We start from the raw sequence: 21,827 nt of genomic DNA, 5'->3' as shown, positions 1-21,827 counted from the left end.
CGCGCAGCGCGCCCCCTCGGTGCGCGGGCACAGCAGCCAGGCTGCCGGAGAGCAGATCTCGGGGATTCGGGTGCGGAGCCCTTGGCCTGGAGGCGATATGGGTGGTCCACGGCCCGCTTCAGTCGCTCGCTACAGCCTGGGGAACAGGTGAGGCCGCCTGCCCCGGTCTCTCATCCTCTAGCTGTCCATACCTTGCCCAGATCCTATCCCCTCCCAATCCCAGGCTCCTCCACTCCCCAGCCAGTGCTCCCCAGCCTGCTCAACCCCATGTTCTCCATCGGCACCCCTGACCCCCCGGTCCTCCCCCGCTTCCCTTCTCTCCTCCACCTCCTCCCTGAATCCCGCATCTCTATCATCCTCCTGCCTATGGTCCCTCTATTTCCACAGCCCGGCCGGCATGCCCATCAAAAAAATACCCCTACCAAGGGCCCCCAGCCCCATTCCTGTATTGCACATTGCCAGTCCCCCCTCCCCCGCAGTGCAGCCCCATCTCTCTTCCATTATAGCATCTCACAGCCAGGCTCCCTCCCCCACTCTCTGCAAGCCCCCCCCTCCAATGGAGGCCTTTATCCTATCCTCCCCCATTCCAATGCAGCTCCGTCCCCCAATACCGTTCGGAACCCGCGTGGCCCCCAATGCTGTAGTTCTCAATACCAGTCCATTCCTGCACAATGCCCCTCGCCCAATACTGCTCCAGCCCAGAAAGTACCCCCAGATGCCATTCTGATTCCCAGCATTGCCGCCTCCCCCTGTCTTCTCCCAAATTGCAAGTTGGACCAGGATGGAGATCTCAGCCTTGGGGACTCATAGTGGGTCTTAGGGTACAGAGGGCGTTTGGGGGTTGGTCGATTTGTCTAGGTGTTCACAGGGGAGGCGCATTTGGCGCCGAAGGGTTACTGGAGAGGGATGCATCCCGAAAGGGTTAATGGAATTTGTGGGGAGGGGCGGCACCGAGGGGGTTAATGGTGGGGGGGGGGGGGGGGGGGGGGGGGGGAGGCCGTGTGAATGAGCGGTCTGTGCCCCGGAGTTGCCATGGAGACGGTGAATGGGGGGATTGTGTGAACTCAGCTGCGGACTATCCCCCCCATACACACACACACCCCCACTCCCTCCTGCCCCACCTCCCTACTCCTACCCCTTCCTTTCCCTTCCCTTTCTCCCCTCCACCCGGGTGCATTCTGGGCAGTGTCTGGGATCTAACCCCTCATACTTTGCTCCCCATTTCCTCTGAGCCCCCACCCCTTTAGTCTCTGCCCGCCCTCCCTCCTCCTCCCTTTTCTTCCTCTTCCCTCTTTCCTCTCTCTCTCTCTCTCTCTCTCTATTTCTCTCTCACACATACACACACACACACACACACACATTCTCATTCCCCTCTCACGGTGGCCGATTGCCGGGCGTTCCCAATCTCCCTCCCCCACCCCTTCAGCCAGTTCTTAAAGGAGCAGGCCTGCAATCTTGGAAGGCGGGAGAAATGGGGGAAAACCAAATTCTGTGTGTGTGTGTCCATGCAGGCGTGTCTGTGTGTGCCTGTGTACATGTGTTGACGGTATAACTGTGTGTCAGAAAACCTGTGTGTCTTGAGTGTGTTGCTATTTCTGTTTCTGTCTCCACCTATGTGTCACCGTTATGCTGCATGTGTCTCTGGATATTTACCTATGCGGCGTGTCTGATTATATTTCAGTAAGTCTCTGTGTGTCTCTGAATGTCTCTCTCTGTGAGTCTCTGACTCTGTGAGGCTCTCTGACTCAGAATGTGGGACTATATGAGGGGATCTCTGTGGGTTTGGAATGTATGTCTCTGGGAGTGAGTATCTCAGTTTCTGTGATCCTGGCTTGGTCTCTCTCACTCCCTCTTTGAGTCTTTGTGAGTTTATTTCTATGAGTCTCTGAGTGTGTGTCCCCTGCACTCCGTTATTTATTTTACACTGGCTGAGCATTGACAATGCCTAGGGTGCTAGGCAGAACGGTTTCTGCCTCGGTCCTGGCACTCTGTGAGAATTAGAGGGAGCCCAGCCGATGGAAAGGACCAAGGCTTAAGGAATGGGGAGCATTGAGGGCTGAGAAGAAATGTACAGGAGGGGCCCAGGAGGGTCTGTGGACTCTGTGTATGGCTGTCCTGCCCCCTGCCCTGCCTGAGGACGAGAGGGTCTCTCTGTGGGACCCTTTGCCTATCTGCTGCTTTCCCTTCTATGCCTTAGAGTCCCAGAGTGAGGGTACCAATCTCACCCTCTCCTGATGTGGAGGTGCCTGTGTGGGGCTACCAGGTCCAGGCGGCCAGAGAGTCAGTGTCCACACGGCATGCCCAGAGACCGGAGCTCCATTTCCAGTTCTCCCCACCCCCTGCTACCACATGCTACTCTGGCTCCAGCTGACCCCGATGAGCTCCACTGGCTAAGGAGTTAGAGTTGGGGACTGGGAACTTGCAGTGGCAACAACTGTCACTCTGTCAATCCCCGTGGATTTTCCAACAATGGCTAGGCACATAGAATGGTTCTGACTGGCAGTGGAGATCATCCATGGGTCCCTGGAACTCTGGGCATGTGAAACCTCTCCTAACTGTGGGAGAATAGCCCAAGCCCAGCAGGGCCCCAAAGACCGACTTGGTAGCCCTCTCCAGCCATCTTGGATGACGTATACTTCCCTCTTTCCACAGGCCTGTCTGGCCCTGAGGGAGTCCCCTTTCTGAAGCTGTGGTGCTTGGACGACCTGTTCTCTACGTTGCTGGGCACCTGTAGGTGTCCCTCGAGAGCTCAGTTTTGAGGTTCAAGTCAGTGTGGCCATGAAGGGGCTGCCTGTTGGGCTGATGCTGTGACCCTGGAGTCTGCCTTTCCTGCCAGTCCCCCTGCCCGGAACATGTGGCTGCGGCTTGGCCCGCCCTCGCTGTCCCTGAGCCCCAAGCCCACAGTTGGCCGGAGCCTGTGCCTCACCCTGTGGTTCCTCAGCTTGGTGCTGAAGGCCAGTACCCAGGCCCCGGCACCCACAGTCAATACTCACTTTGGGAAGCTAAGGGGTGCACGGGTACCATTGCCCAGTGAGATCCTGGGGCCTGTGGACCAATACCTGGGGGTGCCCTACGCAGCTCCCCCAATCGGCGAGAAACGTTTCCTGCCCCCTGAACCACCCCCATCCTGGTCTGGCATCCGGAACGCCACACACTTTCCCCCAGTGTGCCCCCAGAACATCCACACAGCTGTGCCCGAAGTCATGCTCCCCGTCTGGTTCACTGCCAACTTGGATATCGTCGCTACTTACATCCAGGAACCCAACGAAGACTGCCTCTACCTGAACGTCTACGTGCCCACGGAGGATGGTGAGTGCTGCGGCCAGGCACTGCGCCCTCCCTGCCTCCCACCCGCCCTGTTGTGTTTGTGGCTTGCATGTAGTTGTGTGCCCTGCAGCATGCATCTGTCTGTCTGTGAAAACGCTTCTAACCATCACTCTGCTTGGCCTCCCCCTTCCTCTTCCCTGTTCTTCCCTCTCCCAGCATTGTCTGAGCTCCCATGTGTGAGTGACACTGTTACCAGGAGGGGCCTGGCCAGGCCTGAAAGCTCTGACAGGTCTAGGGCCAGAGTGCTGGATGGGGCTTCCCTGGGGGAGTATGGGCCACTGCTGGCAGCTGCCCGCGGGAGGATGCTGGCTCCACCAGGCCCCCCTGTTGCCATTCCACCTGCTTTGAAAGGTGGTAGGTGTGTGTGGCCAAGGGAGCTGGGTGTGTGTGGGGGGCGGGGGACAAGCCTGGTGGGCATTACTTAGGTGCCTCCTCTTTCACTAGCTGATGCCTCCTCCCGCGGGGGTCATACTAAGGTAAGTGACAGAAACAAGGAGATGGTGGGACAGGCTCTCTGCCATGTGCTGCCTGCAGAGCAGCTCTTGGGGCCTGGGAGGGTGGGGGGTGCATGCCCCTGGGCAGAGGCCTCCTGTTATTTTTTAGTTTTTTATTCATTTTACAGTAAAGCGGATTTCCAAGGAATGCGCCCGAAAGCCCAACAAGAAAATTTGTAGGAAAGGAGGTAGGTAGCGAGCCGGCGGGGAGGGAGAGAGAGAGAGAGGGAGGGCTGCCTGCCCACCTGCCCTTGCCCCTGAGGACCCAGCCTTCCTTCAAGTAGCACAGGCTCAGGGGGCGGTCGGTGAGCAGGCACAAGCTCCACCTCATCCAAGGGCCCTGGCTGCTTTTCAGGGAGGATTTGGTGGCCTAAGGCAGGTTCAGAGCAGAAGCAGCAACCCCATTTCTTCCAGTCTTCCCAGCCCCAAATTCTGCCCTAAAACGTGTGCCAAAGACAGAGCCACCTCAGGAGAAACTTGAGGCAGCCAAGATGGAACCGGAGGCTCTGCCCTTTTCCTGGTGGGGGAGCCACCAGCTCGTCCCACCATGCTCTTTCCTGGGGTGAAAGTCTAGACTCAACTCTCAGGCCCTGAAGCTTAGACCAAAGTAGTCCTGCCACCCTGCCCACCACCTCTGGCCAGAGCATAGCTGAGTGACCCAGCCTAGTTTGGTGGCAGACCTTGGCGGTCTCCAGGAACTCTGGACTCTAAATGAGACACGAGATCCTGGATTATAAATTTACCCTCTTGCTGGGAAGAATTTGTTACCCCTGTATAATAATTCTTCCTGTTCGAATACCACTTTATATTTTCTGCGAAGTGCTTTCATACTTGCCTCATAAAATCCTCCCCACACACCTGGAAGCTCACAAGGCAGGAGTCGGTATCTCAGTTTTATGGATGAGGAAACAGGCCCAGGGGAGTGACTTGCTGATGCTCAAGGCCCCATCACTGGTCTGTGGTAGAGCTGGGACCAAAACGTGGGTCTCTTGACCCTCAGGGCAGTGTTCTTTCCACTGTAGCACGCGAAGCAACTCCCATCTGGTCATTCCCACCTCCCGAACTCTGGGAAAAAAAATGCTGAAATTTGGATGGGTTGGGCCCAACTGGAAACAGTAACAGCCTAAGGAACAGGTGGAAGATCACAGCCTGATCCCCACAACCCTTTGGCAAGCTTGGAGTTTGTTTTCCTTTGAAATCCTAGGTCAGGGTTCCCCAGAGAGGGCTGGTTGGGATTCCTGGGACCGGATGCTCCCTGCTGAATAAGACTCTCTGGGGGCAGAGCCCAGGAATCCGCATGGTGAGTGTGTGTGCTGAGTGCTCTTGAGGCGCGCTGAAGCACTAAGGCCCGCTGCCCTAGGGGAGGTGTTCCACCACAGTCCCACACCCAGCCCAGGACCTCGCACACAGCAGGCAATCAGTAAACACTTTTTTGCACCAATGAAGCAGCATTGTCGTGTTGCAGCAAGAGTGCACGTCTGGGAACCACAAAGCCTGACTGAGTCCCAGCTCTGTTGCTAACTCATGGTGAGACCTCAGGCAAGTCTTTTTCTTTAAGAACCTCTGTTTTCCGCATCTGAAGATGGTAGGGGACCATTCTGGCCTTAACATTCCATCAGCCTTCAAACGGATTCAGGAAGTGGGCTTCTTAAGCCTACCTCTATGAGTTACTGACTGGGGTGGGGGGAGGGGCAGGGAGAGGAGACGACATTAACATTAACGGCTTCCTAGGAGGAATGATCTCCCCAGGGCGCCAGTAAGAGCCTAGGGCAGTTCAGTCCTGTCCTGAGAGTCTGGTTAGAGAGCTGACTGGAGGCTCCACCCAAATATAAGCATTTACCAATCAGGATTGTTGACTACGGGCAAGGCCATGTGCTAGGTGCTGTCGGGATGTGAAGGGATGTGAAGTAGAGGAAAGACTGAGGAATAACTAAAGGCCTGATGGCTACTTTGAAGAAGATCCTAGCCGTGTATTTAAACTCAGCTGGTTTGGCTAAGCCCCACAGGCCAAGCTGGGGAGTAGGTTCCAGAGAGTGTGGGGGAGGGCTTCGGTCATTTAGCTGTTGAAATTAGTTCCCTTCCTAGGGCCTGTTGGCCAGTCGGACTGGAGTTACAAACCCTGCCTCTTGGGGGACCCATCCCCAGAGGCCGTTGGGGTTGTGATGTGCATAGGGTAGGCAGGGCTGGCCTGGCTGAGATCCTGCTGCAGCATAGTGTCGGGATGGGGTCGGTGGTCTGGCTGGCCTGGGTGACAGGCACGGCAGCAAGGAGTTGCTCAGCAAGTGCCAAGCTGAAAGACCAAAGGCATCTGTCCCAGCAAAGGAGGAGGCCGGGACAATGCAGCAACCCAGGGACACTCCCAGAGAGGGGCAAAAGGGACGCATCTTCTGCATCAGGGCCCCTGGGAAGTAAAGAATTTCCTGGGAAAGACCTGCCCCACGCCCCCGCCTCCACCCCCATCAAGTTGGAGGGAATTCGCGTTTAGGGATGAGTGATTTCTTTTCATTTGGGGGAAATAGAGACGTGAGGATGCCCCAAGTCCCACAGGGTTTCTGAGGGCAGTACTGGTAGGCACCACTGGAGGTTCAGGAAGCCGGAGGCGGTTTCTGCCCCTCAAGCTGGCTCTTGCCCTAGTTGAAAAGGCATTTTGTAATATGAGGGCGGTTCCTGTTTTGATTAATAGCTGTAAGGGAATTCAGTCCCCAGAGCCCAGACCAGCTGAGAAAGAGGGCTATTTGCTGCCTCCAGGCTGAGAGTATCTGGTGTCATAGACAAGAGGGTAAGCCCTGGGGTGCCAGCAGAATGACCTCGGTTTCCACACGCTGACCAGCATCCAGGCAGTAGGTCCTCTTTCTCCACAGCCATTCTCAAGATGCACTTCTCGTCGCCTTAGAACAGGGAGGAGAACTGGTGCCAGCTTACCCCCAGGTCCTAAATGTCTCTCTTCTCTCCTCTAGTCTCTTCTTTTTTCTCCCTCCCTTCCCTCCCCTCCCCTCCACACTCCACCTCTTTTCTCATTTATTTTCTTCCCTTCCCTTTCCCCCATCCCAGAAAGGTAGCATGGTGCAGTGGAAAGACCATGGGCTTTGGAGTCAAGCAGACCTGGGTTTGAATCTCACCTTTAGCACTTCCTAGCTGTGTGATCTTGAGCAAGTCACTTTACCTCTCTGAACCTCAGTTTCCCCATCAGTGAAACAGGAATAGAGATAGCACCTACCTCATTGGGGTGTAAGGATCAAACAATATGGCAGAAGTAGAGTGTCTGGCACATGGTAAATATTCAGTACGTGGTAGGAGCTATTACCATTATTCCTATCTCTCTGTTTCTCTCTCTCTCTTTCTCATGTCCCTTTTTCCTTTTGCCTTTCCCCCTTTCCCTCCCTCTCTGGCTCTCTCTAGATCTCAGAGCAATGCTTGCTGCTCTCAGGCCTGGTTCCTGTGGCTGGAACCCCGTTTGCCATTAACCAGCTCAGGGGGCCCCAACGAGGAAGACCAGAGGGAAAGCTTCATCTCCCATTTTCTCCTGTGGGAATCAGGGTCAGCTGAGGCCCAGCTTGAGCCTGCCCACTGGGCCAGGGTAGCTCAGGGCTGGGGTCCTTGGTACCCGTCTCTGCCCTAATAGCTCACATCCATATCCACACATGCTGGCAGTGCCGCCTCTCACCCTCCGGGCCTGCCCTTGCTCTCCAGCTCAGCCTGCCTGTGTACACACGTGCAGTCTCTTCCACCCGGAAGAAATCCTTTCCCTCAGTGGGTCTCTGGCTCTGTGCCCCGGCCCATCTGCTGCTATCCCCTTCCTAGCTGGGAAGGTACTTGGTTGAGATGGGCTGTTGGGGACAGGGAGGCGGGGCAGGGAGGTGCAGGGAGGCCAGCACAGCAGGGGCCTGCAACACCATCATCCTGATGAAGGTCTGGGCCTCAGCCCACCCATTCCCTCAGTTCTTGCCATCCCTCCTGCCTGTCCTGGGCTCAGGCCCAGAGCTGGCTTGCTGGGCCACACTGCAGTCATGCTGTTTTTGAATTCTCTCTCTGTTTTGTTCTCTGTTCTGTGCTGTTGTGTCTCCCCGTGTCTGGTCCCCAGGATCCGGCGCTAAGAAACAGGGCGAGGACTTAGCGGATAATGACGGGGATGAAGATGAAGGTATTTGGGGGCTGCAGGGCGTGGCGGCTGGTGCATGGCACAGAGCCCCTCCCCCTCTCGATGGGGAGAAGCCCCGTCTGTCTGTCTGTCCGTCTGTTGGTGTGTTTCTGTTCCTGTACAAGGCCGTTGGGCTGTTCATCCATCTTTGGCCTGGTTGGCCACTGGGAGTTCCAGGGTGATGGACACGGCTGGCGGGAGCAGGGGACCACAAGCAGAGCCGTGGGGAGGGCATCCTCCTCGCCCTGGTCCTCCACCCTGTCCTCAGACCTACAGTAGAAGCGGGCACTGCCGGAGACAGCTTCCTCCCCCATCTTCTGTGGTTCATGGGCACCTGCTCCTACTGAGCAGCAGGGAGGGTGGAGAGAAAGCAGGGCTGAGGGAGGGTGAGGAGAGGCACAAAGGATACTGGATGGCGAGGAGGTGCCTGTGTTTCATTGAGGAGACACCTGTATTTCGCGGGGAGACTGGCTCCTGGGAGAGGGGCCCAGCAGGATGTCACTGAGGAGTGAGGCAGTGACAACCAAAGGGGCTGGAGAATAGCACCACCCAGAACCTCCCCAGCCTTCTCCCAGAAAGAGAGAGATGGCCTCAGGGCCGGGGCTGCAATAGCTTCGGGACAGGGCCAGAAAGACTGTGAGCTAAAGCAGCAGGCTGAGGCCAGGGTACCACAGCCCAGTCAGTAGAGGGCACAAGATCCTTGGGCGACGGTTGAACCAGTCTTCCTTCCTCCTTGGGAAAACAGGTTGTGTTTGCTTGGCTGCAGAGAGCATTCCCTTCTACCTCCATGCTCTGGCCCTGCTTCTCCACCTCTGGAGGGGCCGAACAGCTCAGGGGGCCCACTGGTGGCTGGTAGGGCTGCGCTGGTGTGGCAGTGTCGGTCCAGCTCACAGACTGAGAGACTGCAGGTAGACATGATCAGGCAGGAGCCTTCTCTTGACTGCCCAGCCCTGACGCCCACGCCGTGCTACCTGGGCTTGGGAGCAGTTGCTTGAAGGTTCCTCGTTGAATGGCCTCTGGGGAGGCTCCATCTTCATCTTAATGCTGACTGGGGGCAGGTTCTCTCATTCTAGTTCTGCCCCTTTCCTCTTCCCCATCCCCAGTGTGTCCAGTTAAGTCTGCCTGATGCCCGGGGAGAATGAGATAAATGAGCACATGGCTGAGAAACCGTGTCGATAAGGTTCCCCCTACCCCATCTCTGCCATTCACTCCCCTTTCCCCACATCCTTCCTTGTTCTCTCCCTGTGCCACCCCTTATTCCCACCCCTCATGTCTGTGTCTGCACTGGGGGGCCAGCTGCTGCCAATGGCTGTATTTTCATGTAACTGGTCTAGTCTTGGGGGTTTCAGGGCTCCCCAGCCCCTGCTCTCTGAAGCCATGTCAGGTCCCAGGACTCCTGGGTGCCCAGGGCAGGGACTCCCTGGATCCAGGCCTTCGTCTTCCTCCTGCTCCCCATCCCAGCCACGTGGTGGTAGGGCCCAGCCACGGCCTACCTAGGCCTAGCTGTATCAGGCATGCCTGGCTGCCTTCAGCTGGGAGGCACTTGAAAGCAGAGGCTTTAAAAACATCACTGAAGTCCGACTATCTCTGGCCGATGTTTGAGCTCCAGGCTGAGCAGCCCCATTAGTCCTGCCCTCAGAGTTGGCGGTGGTGTCCTGGCACCTGGGATAGCTTTGCTGCCTGCACCCGCCCAGGGCTGGCGGGGGTCGGGGAGGAAGGGCATCCTACCCAGCTTGTGTCTCACCCTTCTCCTTGCAGACATCCGGGACAGTGGCGCTAAGCCCGTCATGGTCTACATCCATGGAGGCTCTTACATGGAAGGGACAGGCAACATGATTGACGGCAGCGTCCTCGCCAGTTATGGCAACGTCATCGTCATCACCCTCAACTATCGGGTTGGGGTGCTAGGTATGGTTCCTTGCTAGGTGCCTAGAAGGAAGCCTGGGTTCTCAAGGAGGGAGAAAAGAATGCTGGGGGAGTTAAGAACAGACGGCCTTGGTTCTCTAGCTGGTGCTAATGACCAGAGTCAAAATGTTGTTATCCTATCACCCCTGCCCAAGTGCTGGGAGCTTCCTCATGTCCCCAGGCCGTTTCCTGGAATGTTTAGATGCCATTGGAAATTCAATTCAAACTTCACACCTTCTGTTATGTCTCAAGCCAGGTCTCTGTTAGCAGACTTTTGCTTGGCTGAATTCTGTAGGGTCCATTAATTTTCTAGTGTCCTGTCCTCATCCCCACCCACCCACCCCCACCTCCCTAAACCGCCCCCCCCAACACAGATATTCCTTCTAGCCAATCACATATCCACACACTCCCATACCCTCACATATCCACTCCCAGGAATACGATTATTTCTCACTCACTCCCCACAAGCACACACATATACCCATGCACATATAGACCCCCACATCCACCTCTACGGACCTTCTCACATATATGCACACTGCCCACACTCCATATACACTCCACACATATAGCGTCCCCCACACACATATCCATATGCCCACATACCTCTATACACTCCACACCCGTTCCCCACATCTACACAGGTTTCTCTCACCTTCCATACACACACACACACGTTCCTATATCTCTCTCCTTCCACATCTATACCCATACACACCATGCATACCCACACTCACACTTTCTTCTACCCCCATATATATACTCTACACAAAGACCCACACCCTGCACATCCACACACAAAACCCACAATATATATACTTTAAATGTACATAAATATTTCTTCCACACATACACACACACCCATATCCCCCTACACACCCCATTCCACATCCACCCCAACACCCAAATACACACATATACACCTTCCCCACATAAACGCAAACCAGTATTCTCCCTCCCTACACATATATACCCATACCTAGATGTCCACACCTCCCCACCCCACACATACACAAATACTACACACACACACCCATATCCCTGCTTCCAGATCTACGTACGCATCCCATTCACTATACTTATATATTTCCCCCGCATATACACACACCCATCGACCTCCTGCACATATTCCTACATGCACACATACACACACACACGTACATATTCCTCCCATACATGCCCTGCATATATACATCCAATACATACAGATGCACATATTCCGCCCCCTACCCCACAAAAACATACACATCCATATACCCACACCTGGCCTTCCATATCTGTACATGCACACACACCTCTACCCACCCCCACGCTTGTGCACGTCCCACACTTACATGCCCCTATATACACACATACACATTTCTTCTACTCTCTTCACGCATACATCCCCACACACTCCTACCCCGTTAGTACACAAATATACTCCCACACATACACACTTATGTCCCAAACGCCTCCTCGTACACACCCATGTGCCCTGCCCCTCGCATACTTTGTTGCCCACACACTTGTTTCAGTGATTTAGCCTGCCCCTCTACCCTGTACCTTCCTTGGTGACTGTTAATGCTTATCTGTGGCCAAGGACTTGAGGTGAACAAGAGCCTCAGAGAGGGTGACTCAGCACATAGGGCCTCACTGCCTTTCAGATGCTCGCCCCAGCCTCAGAGGGCGCCTGCAGCCCCCCATCCCTGGAGTGGCCTGAAGAAGCCACCTTCTTGCCTGGAGGGCTCGTGTGCTCAGAGGTCTGTGGGGGTCTAGGCTGTTTGCCAGGCCTGTCGGCCTGGGTGCTGCACCAGCAATTAGGCACGGTTTACTCCATGGCCGGCAGGCTCACAGGACATTATTCTAATTTGCTTTTGAGTATATTGCTTTGCCAGTTCTAATCCCAGAGGCCCTGGTGTTGCGTTTCACTTCTGGGTGCAGTAATGTACACAGAAAGGCCATGTCCTCTTGACTTACCCTTGATACTGTGTGGGATAGCAAGATATCTTTTTGGGGATCAGATTGGAGAAAGGCTATTTCCTGAAAAAGGTGGAGCCTATGTCCCCTTCAGTGGCATCTGGATACTGGGTACGAAGCATGCATGGCATCTCCCTGGTCTCTCAGCAGTCTGGTGGGCTTTGGTTTCATGGTTCCGCTGCTGCTCCTCTGTCCTTCTGAGTTGCCCTACCCATCACAGCAAGGCTCTTGTAAGCTGTTCTGTCCTGTTGAGAAAGGGGATCTGAGTCTCTGACAGTAAAAATGGTACCATGGAGGTGGCTGTAAACCCCCACACAGTTCCTGAAAAGTGATGAATATACAAATGTAATCACACACAGATATGCAGGCACACATACGTGGTAGGTGAAGGCCAAAAGTAATTTTGTGACTTTATTTTCTTAGTGAGAGTGATAGAAAGTATTCAACTCAGCTGCTTTTAAAAGTTATAAACACAAAGCTCCATTCTACCAGGTCTTTTTGGAAAGCACAGAGAATACTAAGGATACGCTTCAGTTCCAGATTATTGGACCAGCTAGGGGTGAAGGAAAAGAGAGAGTGGAGGAGCAGGGAAAAGAGGGGAGAAAGCGAGGAAGAGAAGAGGCTGGGGAGAGCAAAGAGGACCAGAGTGCGGCAGAGAAAGGAGGCAGAAGGGGAGACTCGCAGGATTTGAAGTGTCGGTTGAGAGCTGCGGGCTGCATAGAAGGCTGTTGCCGGTGAGCGCTGCCTGTGATACCCTGACGTGCCGACTGCTTCACAAGCCTTCAACTGCCCCGGTCCTTAAGCTTCCGTGTCAGAAGTTCTTAACGTTTTGTGGAGTCTTGGACCCCTTTGAGATTCTGATGAAAGCTCTGGACTCTCCTCCAGAAAAGTGCACGCACGCACACACGCACACACACACACTTAGAGATGTGATTTCGTTGGTTCTATTGAAGCTCATCTGTGAAACTCAGGTTAAGAAGCCCCACTTGACGGCCTCCTCTCATTCGGATGACCAGAACAGCACATCTTAGGGCAGAAATATTATTCTTTGGGCTTAAGCTTTTAATGATCAAAATATTATAAGAAGGAGTCACAAACTGAGATTTGGTCAGGAGTTCTCCACCGCTTCCTGTGTGCCCTTCAGTGCTTGCTCTGGAGCACAAATGTAATCAATAAGCCACTGATTGGATTCTGGGTCCATACAAGATGTTTTTGTCTCTTGGCACCAGATGTAGAACGTGGGTTTTCCCCAGAAGCTTGGGGATTTCGCTGTGTAGCTGAGGCTTTGTTGTTTGGCCTCCCAAAGCCTCCCAGAAGAGGCGGTCGGTTTGGGACCTCAGTTATATGCATTCATTCACCCTCCCTCCCGTCAGCTTCTCTGGAGCACTGAGCCCAAACAGACGGTTCACTCAAAGGTGCTTCTTTAGACATCTTGGGTGATTCCGTGTGTTTGGAGAATGTCACAGGCTAGTCCATGGATCCCGTCTAAGGCAGAAGGGTAGGTCTTATTTGAGAAGCCCCAACTAGGCTTGAGGCCAACAAAAGAAAGGGACCCCAGCAGGATATAGGATGTAGATATCCCCGGGGCTGAGGAAGTAGGGGCTTGCCAAGTTTAATTCTGGGTTCCAGGATTTAATCCTATGTCCTTGCTCAGGTACCCTTCAGGCAGACTGAAAACCTGGTAAATGTCAAGCCTTGAGTGACACAGATACCTGGTTTTGATACAATATACGAGATTCCCCCGTCTTCTGTTGACAAGCAGCTTACCATGTACTGCAGTATAAACTTGGGCCCAGGGAGACTGGCTCCGATTTATTCTGACAGTCTGTGGAGTTTGGTATTTCGGCCCTCATTCTCGTGTGGTTTCTGTGAGTGGCTGAGTTACTGGGGAACTAGCAGTGAGTGACTGCTTGCCCAGATTTCCAGGTTTCGTGAGCTTTCGTGGTCGGTCACGTTTGCTGTATCTTCCACCTGAGCCTGTTGGATATAGCGCTTCAAGCAGGACTCTCATAGTAGGGATGGTTGACATGGCATCATCCACAGGCTTCAGTGCCTCTTATCCTGAGGTTTGTGGGATGTGAGGGAGCAGAGAGTGATGGTCGAATCCTCCACCCAGCCCTTTCAGGCCTTTGTTTCTAACTCAGGAAATCGGTCCATGTTGGAGAAATCTACTTTACTACATCTAAATGCAGGCTTTTTCTGCTGATTAAGACAGACGTGTTTGACACATTTCACTGAATGATACCTTAGCAAAGGCTGAAGCCAAGTCTGCTATTGCCTAAATGAAAGGAAAAGAGAATATGGGGAAAGGCGAGAGGAGGGAGGGAGGGAAGGTAGGCTAAGAGAAACACATAGTGGTTTGGGTTTTTTTGCCCCAGGGTCTCAAGGCTCGGACAGCTGGGTTGGATCTTGGTCGGCATACTTCTTAAGGCTTGCAGGAGCAGCTTCAGTTTGTGAATGGGCCAGGCAAAGGAGAAGCTGCTTCCTTGTCTAGAGGAACAAGGGCTCCTCCGTTCATCCTCATTCGGGCTTTCTCTAATTCCTTCTCATTTCCTCCTCGGGAACCTGGGGCTAAAGAGAGCTTGTGACCAGGTCCTGAGAGGAATAACTAAGTACTTTACATACTTAATTGTACCAAAGGTAAATTAATAACACACTTGAAGAGGGTGAGCTGAGCTCTTTTGCAGAAGCTAGAAACAGGAGGACTCGAGAAAGACAGTGATGAGGTCGTGTGCCTGCCCGAATCTATTTGAATTCAGCTTCTGCCCATGACCTGCCAGGACCGCCAGCTCTCTCTGTGAGCTGAGGGAGCCTCCTCAAACATGGCCTGTCACAAAGTTGACCCCAGGTGCTGCAAATGAACTTTAACTGTGGAGTCAAAAAATACTGATCCAGGTATGGGTTTCCAGTGTGTACGAGCACCACCACTACCCACCTGAAAAGGAAGCCCTCCGACAGCCTAGGGCAGGAGAAGATAGAGCTTTCCAAGGAGCCTAAGGATCAGGGAAGAGAGATGAAATGAGGCAGCAGGATCAGTCTAAAATGGAAGCAGGGTCGGGGGGAATATAGGACATCTCTGTGGGATAGCCAGCAGGTGGGCGGGAAGGTGGTCTCCATGGCAACAAGTCTCCACAGCAGCAAATCCCAGCAGGTGGGTGGGAAGGTAGTCTCCATGGTGACATGTCTCCTCAGCAGCAAATCCCAGTGGGTGGGCGGGAAGACCTGTTTCTGTGGTAACACACTGCACTGACTTCCCCGTTTCTCCACCAGACGAAAAAGATGGTCTAACCCAGTGGTTTTCCAACTTTAGCAGGCATCAGAATCACCTGGAGAGCTTGTTAAAAACAGATTGCTGGGCCCTGTCCCCAGAGCTTCTGCTTCATTAGGTCTTGGAGGAAGAGAAATAAGGACCTGCCCTGAGAATGAGGGGAAGGGGCATCCGAGGCCCTGGAAAGAAGTGGAGATAGATGAACTCATACAGGAAGGACAAGGAGAGCTTAGGGATTGTTGCCTCTTGGCATCTTCACTTCCTTCAGAGAGAGAAGGAAGGGGAAAGAAAAGTAACTATAGATTTACAGTGTGCTGAGCATATTAGAGATGCTTATGTTCATTTTATCCTTGTTATAACACTTTGAAGTATTTTAATCTCCATTTTACAGAAGAAGAAACAATATAGCCCAGAGATTTTAAATAACTTGCCCCAGGCTACACAGCTAGTAAGTGGTGGAGCCAGGACTCGAACCAAGGACTCTCTGACTCCAGGGTTGCTCTTTCTCCTCTATTTTACCAGGTGCTAGGGTCATGTCCCAGACAGTACATCTGGGCAGAGGCTGCTGGGTCCTGGCCATTTCAGTTCCTGCAATTTAAGTCTCCCAACTGGAGGTATCCCCTTTGAAGGGTCTAGAGACTCCTCCTTCCAAACTGGAGAATGAGTGGGAGGCAGGGAGCTGACCCTTCCTGTGTGGATGGTGCTGGACCTTGTCGAAAGGAGCAGTGGTTTACGCTAGCTAGGTGGAAAGACCTACCCTGCATGCTCATTCTCTGCCCTCATGCCCCCGACTCCTGTCTGCCTTCACAACCCAGATTCTCCATTCTTCCGCCTTCACTGTCCTCACGCCCCTTGTTGAATCCAGGTTTCCTGAGCACTGGAGATCAGGCTGCCAAGGGCAACTATGGGCTCCTTGACCAAATCCAGGCCCTCCGCTGGGTGAGCGAGAATATTGCCTTCTTTGGTGGCGATCCCCGCCGTATTACCGTCTTTGGCTCGGGCATTGGTGCATCCTGTGTCAGCCTCCTCACGTTGTCGCATCACTCTGAGGGTGAGTAGCTCTTGGGGCAAAACATGAGCTAGCAGAGTGCTGGCTGCCCACCCTGAGCCTCCGGCTCTCGAGGGCTCGCTCAGCTCCGTGCCCCAGGAACACCCGGGGGACTCAGCCACCCCTCTTCTACCGGCTCAGTCTCCCTTTGGGGAGAAGCAGAAGGGAATGTTTCTCTAGGGGAAGAAGTAATTCTCCCAATGTGAGAGAGCGGAGCAGAGAATCCCATTTACATCTTGAGAACGTAGGCTTCTCCTTCGGATGTGGGAATCTTATTTGGGGGAGTGGGAGCAGAATGCCTCTCTCTGCAGGGGTGATGGTTCCTTTGGGGCGGGGGGAAATCTTTCTGTCTGGGAAGGACACACAACTTCGGGGTAGTGAGCTAGGGTGGAAATTAGTTTTTAGGTGTAAGAAACACTCGTTCTCTGCCTTTCTCGCTGAAGAACAAGTCTGTACAAGAGAACTGTCCCTGAGGGGGAAGATGGGTCGAAGTGAGCATCATTACCCTGTGGGGTGGGCTTTTTCTGCGGGCAGTGATCTGTTATCTGACTCCAGACGTCCTCCTGGGCTGTACCCGCCCTGAAGGGAGACTCATCTTTAGCCTGAAGGAAAGCCTGTCTCCTTGCTGTGGGTCCCTCTGCCAGTGACTCTTCCAAGGGGCCCGAATAAGCCCTTTTTTGCTCAGCAGGAAACGTTCTCTTTACCTCTGGACTACAGAGCACATTCTATCTCTGAGAGGCAAAGGTGAACTTCTCACAAACAAGAGATCTTCCTGAAATAGCTACCCTTCTCTGGAGTAAGGAAATCTGTGAGAGAGGACATGGTTTTTCATTGCAATCCACCCCGTGAGCTGGTGATATCCTCACAGGAAGACTTTCAGTCTCTCTTGGAAGAAGGCCTGTCTCTCTGAGAGAGAAAGGTCACCTTCTCTGACATAGAGATGCTGTCTCTCTCCCTCCAGGGACTGCCTTGGTGAGGGGAGACTAAGGTGGGGTGCCCACCGTAGAATGTGTTTCTAGGTGACAGTAATGGGAACAGGAATCCCTTTTTCCACAAAGGAGGATAAAGTACTGGTTGTGAGGGTGCTTCTGTGTGAAAAGAGGGACAGTGCCTCCTGCCTGGGGACGATTTCCCTGGGAGGAGAGGGCCTTTCTTGGACAGGTGCTAGACTCTCATCGGGAGCCTATGTCCCTGGAGGCCTGGCTGCTTTAAAGATTTGTTCTCTCTGTCTTTCTGTAATTAATTCATGGAGAATAATCTTTCGAAAAGTGAGGCTCTCTAAGTAGTAATCTATATTTCCCTTCCTCTCTTTCTGCCCGTGCAAACTGTCTTTTTCTTAGAGGAATGGAACTGCGTGCCTGAGGGCCAGATTCTCCCCTCCTTGGGAAGGTTACAGCCAGGGAGAGAATGAGACCCTTTTTTGCCTCGTTGCGGGGGAGAATCATCCACGTTTTTAGTTTGGGGGACTGGCTCCCTCTTATAAGGCTAAGGGAAAATCTGGATCCGAGGCATCAGTAGTTTCAGGCAAAGGAAAGCCTCTGTGGAGACTACAGATGGGGAAGGCACGTTCCCTGGAGACTTTCAGACCCCAAGGCCTTTGCCCTCGGGAATCCTTCCCCAAACTCCCAGAATGTGAGGCTCTCTCCTGCCTGCATTTCTCATCTCTCATGAAAAAGACCCCTTTGTGGTGGAAGCGCGAGCTCCCTGGTGGTGTGCTGGCACAGAGCTGGGCCCAGCTGGGCAGGAAGCAAGAGGGGAAGACAAGGAGAGATAAAGAGAGGGAGCATAAGGAAGCTGATGTCTGGGACCCAAGGGGTTAATTCTTCCTGCCATTTACTTAACCCCCAAGTTACCAACCATCACCCCCGAACAAGGAGGCAGGCAGCAGGCAGGGGACCAGTCAGAGAAGGGGCCCCACAACCCCTCCTTTGGTTCTAACCCACCGTCCCAGCCAAAAGGATTGTTTCTCCTTCCCAGCCCATTCAACCCACAGGGCAGCCTCAGTAACAAAAGAATGAGGAGGTATTTAGTGTGTCCCTCAGGTACAGGCAAGGGGGGCCTAGGCTGTGGGTGACATGACAGATCTGACCTGGTGCTGCCTATCTTCCGTAGGGCTTTTCCAGAGGGCCATCATCCAAAGTGGTTCTGCTCTGTCCAGTTGGGCTGTGAACTACCAACCAGTGAAGTACACCAGCCTGCTGGCAGACAAGGTGGGCTGTAACGTGCTAGACACAGTGGATATGGTAGACTGTCTTCGGCAAAAGAGTGCCAAGGAGCTGGTAGAGCAAGACATCCAGCCAGCCCGCTACCATGTGGCCTTCGGCCCTGTGATTGACGGTGATGTCATTCCTGATGACCCTGAGATTCTCATGGAACAGGGTGAGTTCCTCAACTATGACATCATGCTAGGTGTCAACCAGGGTGAGGGGCTCAAGTTTGTGGAAGGGGTGGTAGACCCTGAGGATGGTGTCTCTGGCACTGACTTTGACTACTCCGTCTCCAACTTTGTGGACAACCTGTATGGCTATCCTGAGGGTAAGGACACCCTGCGGGAGACCATCAAATTCATGTACACAGACTGGGCAGACCGTGACAACCCTGAGACCCGCCGTAAAACACTGGTGGCACTCTTCACCGACCACCAGTGGGTGGAGCCTTCGGTGGTGACAGCTGATCTGCATGCCCGCTATGGCTCACCTACCTACTTCTACGCCTTCTACCATCACTGCCAGAGCCTCATGAAGCCTGCCTGGTCAGATGCAGCTCATGGGGACGAAGTACCCTACGTTTTCGGCGTCCCTATGGTAGGCCCCACTGACCTCTTCCCCTGCAACTTCTCCAAGAATGACGTTATGCTCAGTGCTGTCGTCATGACCTACTGGACCAACTTTGCCAAGACCGGGTAAGAAGAAAGTGGGGTTTTTCTTCTTTGGGACCCCAGCTTGCCCTCCCCTCTGCTTCTCTATCTAAACTTCTTCCATCATCTCCCTTCCTAAGATATTCCCCAAATCTTGCTTGGTAACCCTTCACCCCATTCTCTACTTCCCCCTTTCCAGTCTTTCATGCCATTTCCTTCCCTCAAAAATTTTGTTGAGGCTCAGAACTTGGTTGGCCTTAGGGCTCAGCAGGAATGAGAGATAACTGGCAGAACTATGGAATTCAAGGTTAGATGGTCTGAGGCCTTGTGAAGTAGGAATAAAGTGCTTTCAGAAAGAGCCTTTAAAGGGCTCTTGGAGAAACTGGGCAGCTGAAAAGATTAATGGATACACAGTGGCATGTGGGAAGAAAAAGCATCTCCAGCGTGATCTTACAGGACGGGCACAGGGAAGGGTGAGACAGTTTCTATGATGCCGTGGGCAGTAGAAGTTCGGGGCCTGGGGAAGAGTTGGGACATGGACAGAAGGAGGGACCTTGAAAAAGATGAAAATGCCGGGAAGTTTTGGACTGGGGAAGAGGTTTAGGGGTGGGTGTGAGAGGAAGAATGCTGGGCCCTTTCCTCATCTAGGTAGAGTGTTGACCCCAGGTTTTCATGTGGTATTTCAGGGATCCCAACAAGCCGGTCCCCCAGGACACCAAGTTCATTCACACCAAGGCCAACCGCTTTGAGGAAGTGGCCTGGTCCAAATATAATCCCCGAGACCAGCTCTACCTTCACATCGGGCTGAAACCGAGGGTCCGCGATCATTACCGGGCCACTAAGGTGGCCTTTTGGAAGCACCTGGTGCCCCACCTATACAACCTGCATGACATGTTCCACTATACGTCCACAACCACCAAAGTGCCGCCCCCGGATACCACCCACAGCTCCCACATCACCCGCAGGCCCAACGGCAAGACCTGGAGCACCAAGCGGCCAGCTATCTCCCCTGCCTACAGCAACGAGAACGCCCAAGGGTCCTGGAACGGGGACCAGGATGCAGGGCCACTCCTGGTGGAGAACCCTCGTGACTACTCCACTGAATTAAGTGTCACCATCGCCGTAGGGGCCTCCCTCCTGTTCCTTAACGTTCTGGCCTTTGCTGCCCTCTACTACCGTAAGGACAAACGGCGTCAGGAGCCCCTGCGGCAGCCTAGCCCTCAGAGGGGAACCGGGGCCCCTGAATTGGGAGCTGCTCCTGAGGAGGAGCTAGCAGCATTGCAGCTGGGCCCCACCCATCATGAGTGTGAGGCCGGTCCCCCCCATGACACACTGCGCCTCACTGCATTGCCCGACTACACGCTGACCCTGAGGCGCTCCCCTGATGACATCCCACTCATGACCCCCAACACCATCACTATGATTCCCAACTCCCTGGTGGGGCTGCAGACATTGCACCCCTATAACACCTTTGCCACAGGGTTCAACAGTACTGGGCTGCCCCACTCACACTCCACTACCCGGGTATAGCTCCAGCCCTGAGCACAGCCTATCTCCCGGCTCCCTCCCTCCCAGATCCATGAACACATGTGTGCACTCGAGCGCGTGTGCGCACACACACACAGACACACAGACACACACACAGACACATACAGACGTATATGTATACGCACACACCCACACTCGACAGCAGACCCACCTGCACAAACATAGACAGATGTGGACATGCACCCGCATGTACAAGAACACAAATAAAGAAGTAAACCTGAACAAACCCTTTAAATGGGGACGCAAATGAGTCCTTGGGAAACCGAGGACCCGTGAAACAGCAGCTGAAGCCAGCTCCCTGAGCCTGACCACAGACACTCCTGGGGGCCTGAAAGCGCCAGCTGGACACCCCCTCGGTGCTCGCCTTCCGCCTCCCTTGGAACTGCACCACCGCCCAGCTCCAGACTTGGGAGTGTTAAAGAGCAGAGGAGCTCTTTCTCCCCCAGACTTGGTCTCTTTTCTGGGTCTTGTTTTTGTTGATTTTTTAAAAAAATTTTGGAACAAATGCTTCTCCAACCCATGAGTGCAAAGAGCCTCCAGAAGGGAGGGCTCCAGGCCCAGGGCTCTCTGGCTCTGGAACCCCCAGTGCTCACACAGTGCGACCAAGGAACATGACCCCCAAGAAAGAAACAGATTTGAGCAAGACCATCAGATGGAAGGAGGAAGGGGCTGCCGCTGAGTGGGGTTAGAGGGCTCTGGGGAGAACTCTCCAGCTATCTCGGCATCCTTATGGAGGGCTGCAGAGACCACAGGGTGACCTGCTTCCCCCAAAAGCCAGGAGCACCAACCTGGCTAGACTAGGGGACCCTAGATTTGGTGAACGAGGTTTTGTGGAGGCCATGTCATTATCGGGCCCCCCTGGGTATAATCCGGGTTCTGCCTCTCCCTTGGGGTAGTGCTATCAGAAATTCGCCCCATTTTCTTTACAGAGTCTCTTTTGTGTCTGTCATTTCTCTTTCAAAAAGGCAATGTTTTTTGTTGTTGTTGGCTTTTTTTTTTTTTTAAAGAAAAGTTCTTAAAACACTAACGGAAACCCATGGAGTTTGTCCTTTGTAAAAATTTTAAACACAGTGTCTTGATATAAAAATAAAAAATCCAGTTAGCACTCCCAACCTGCCTCCCTTGCACAGGCCTTGTCCCAACAGACCTCCCGGCAGGGTGCCTCTGCGGGGGCCAGGAGTCGCAGCCTCCCTCCGCCTCCTGTGCCTTTAAGCTGATACAAGTCTGGGCTGCACTCTGCTGGCCCCTCGCAGGAAGGCCTCTCCAATCTATCTCAATCAGGT

At 53.7% G+C, this 21,827-nt stretch overlaps 1 protein-coding gene across 2 annotated transcripts; it reads left to right on the top strand.

Annotated features, from left to right (window-relative positions):
* Window positions 1–45: 45 nt before the first annotated feature.
* NLGN3 (neuroligin 3) lies at window positions 46–21,607 on the top strand. Of its 2 annotated transcripts, XM_046672698.1 has the most exons (7): window positions 46–147; window positions 2,653–3,309; window positions 7,903–7,962; window positions 9,718–9,867; window positions 15,957–16,142; window positions 18,252–19,041; window positions 19,683–21,607. In XM_046672698.1, exons 2-7 carry the CDS (start codon window positions 2,853–2,855, stop codon window positions 20,524–20,526), a joined length of 2,487 nt encoding a protein of 828 aa, XP_046528654.1. In that variant the 5' UTR covers window positions 46–147; window positions 2,653–2,852; the 3' UTR covers window positions 20,527–21,607. The 2 variants fall into 2 exon arrangements, with proteins under 2 accessions (XP_046528654.1, XP_046528655.1); XM_046672699.1 differs by lacking the exon at window positions 7,903–7,962.
* The last annotated feature ends 220 nt before the right edge of the window (window positions 21,608–21,827 follow it).

Source organism: Equus quagga, chromosome 10 (genome assembly GCF_021613505.1).
Source record: "Equus quagga isolate Etosha38 chromosome 10, UCLA_HA_Equagga_1.0, whole genome shotgun sequence".
NCBI classification, from domain to species: domain Eukaryota; kingdom Metazoa; phylum Chordata; class Mammalia; order Perissodactyla; family Equidae; genus Equus; species Equus quagga.
Note: the sequence above shows the minus strand (reverse complement) of the source record. Positions and strands in the feature narration are given on the sequence as shown.

Excerpts from the sequence above, each read along its gene's own strand:
- NLGN3 (XM_046672698.1), top strand. The coding sequence starts at position 2,853 with ATGTGGCTGCGGCTTGGCCCGCCCTCGCTGTCCCTGAGCCCCAAGCCC. Across the intron at positions 9,868-15,956 it reads CTATCGGGTTGGGGTGCTAG|GTTTCCTGAGCACTGGAGAT; the intron begins GTATGGTTCCTT and ends TGTTGAATCCAG. Across the intron at positions 19,042-19,682 it reads ACCAACTTTGCCAAGACCGG|GGATCCCAACAAGCCGGTCC; the intron begins GTAAGAAGAAAG and ends GTGGTATTTCAG.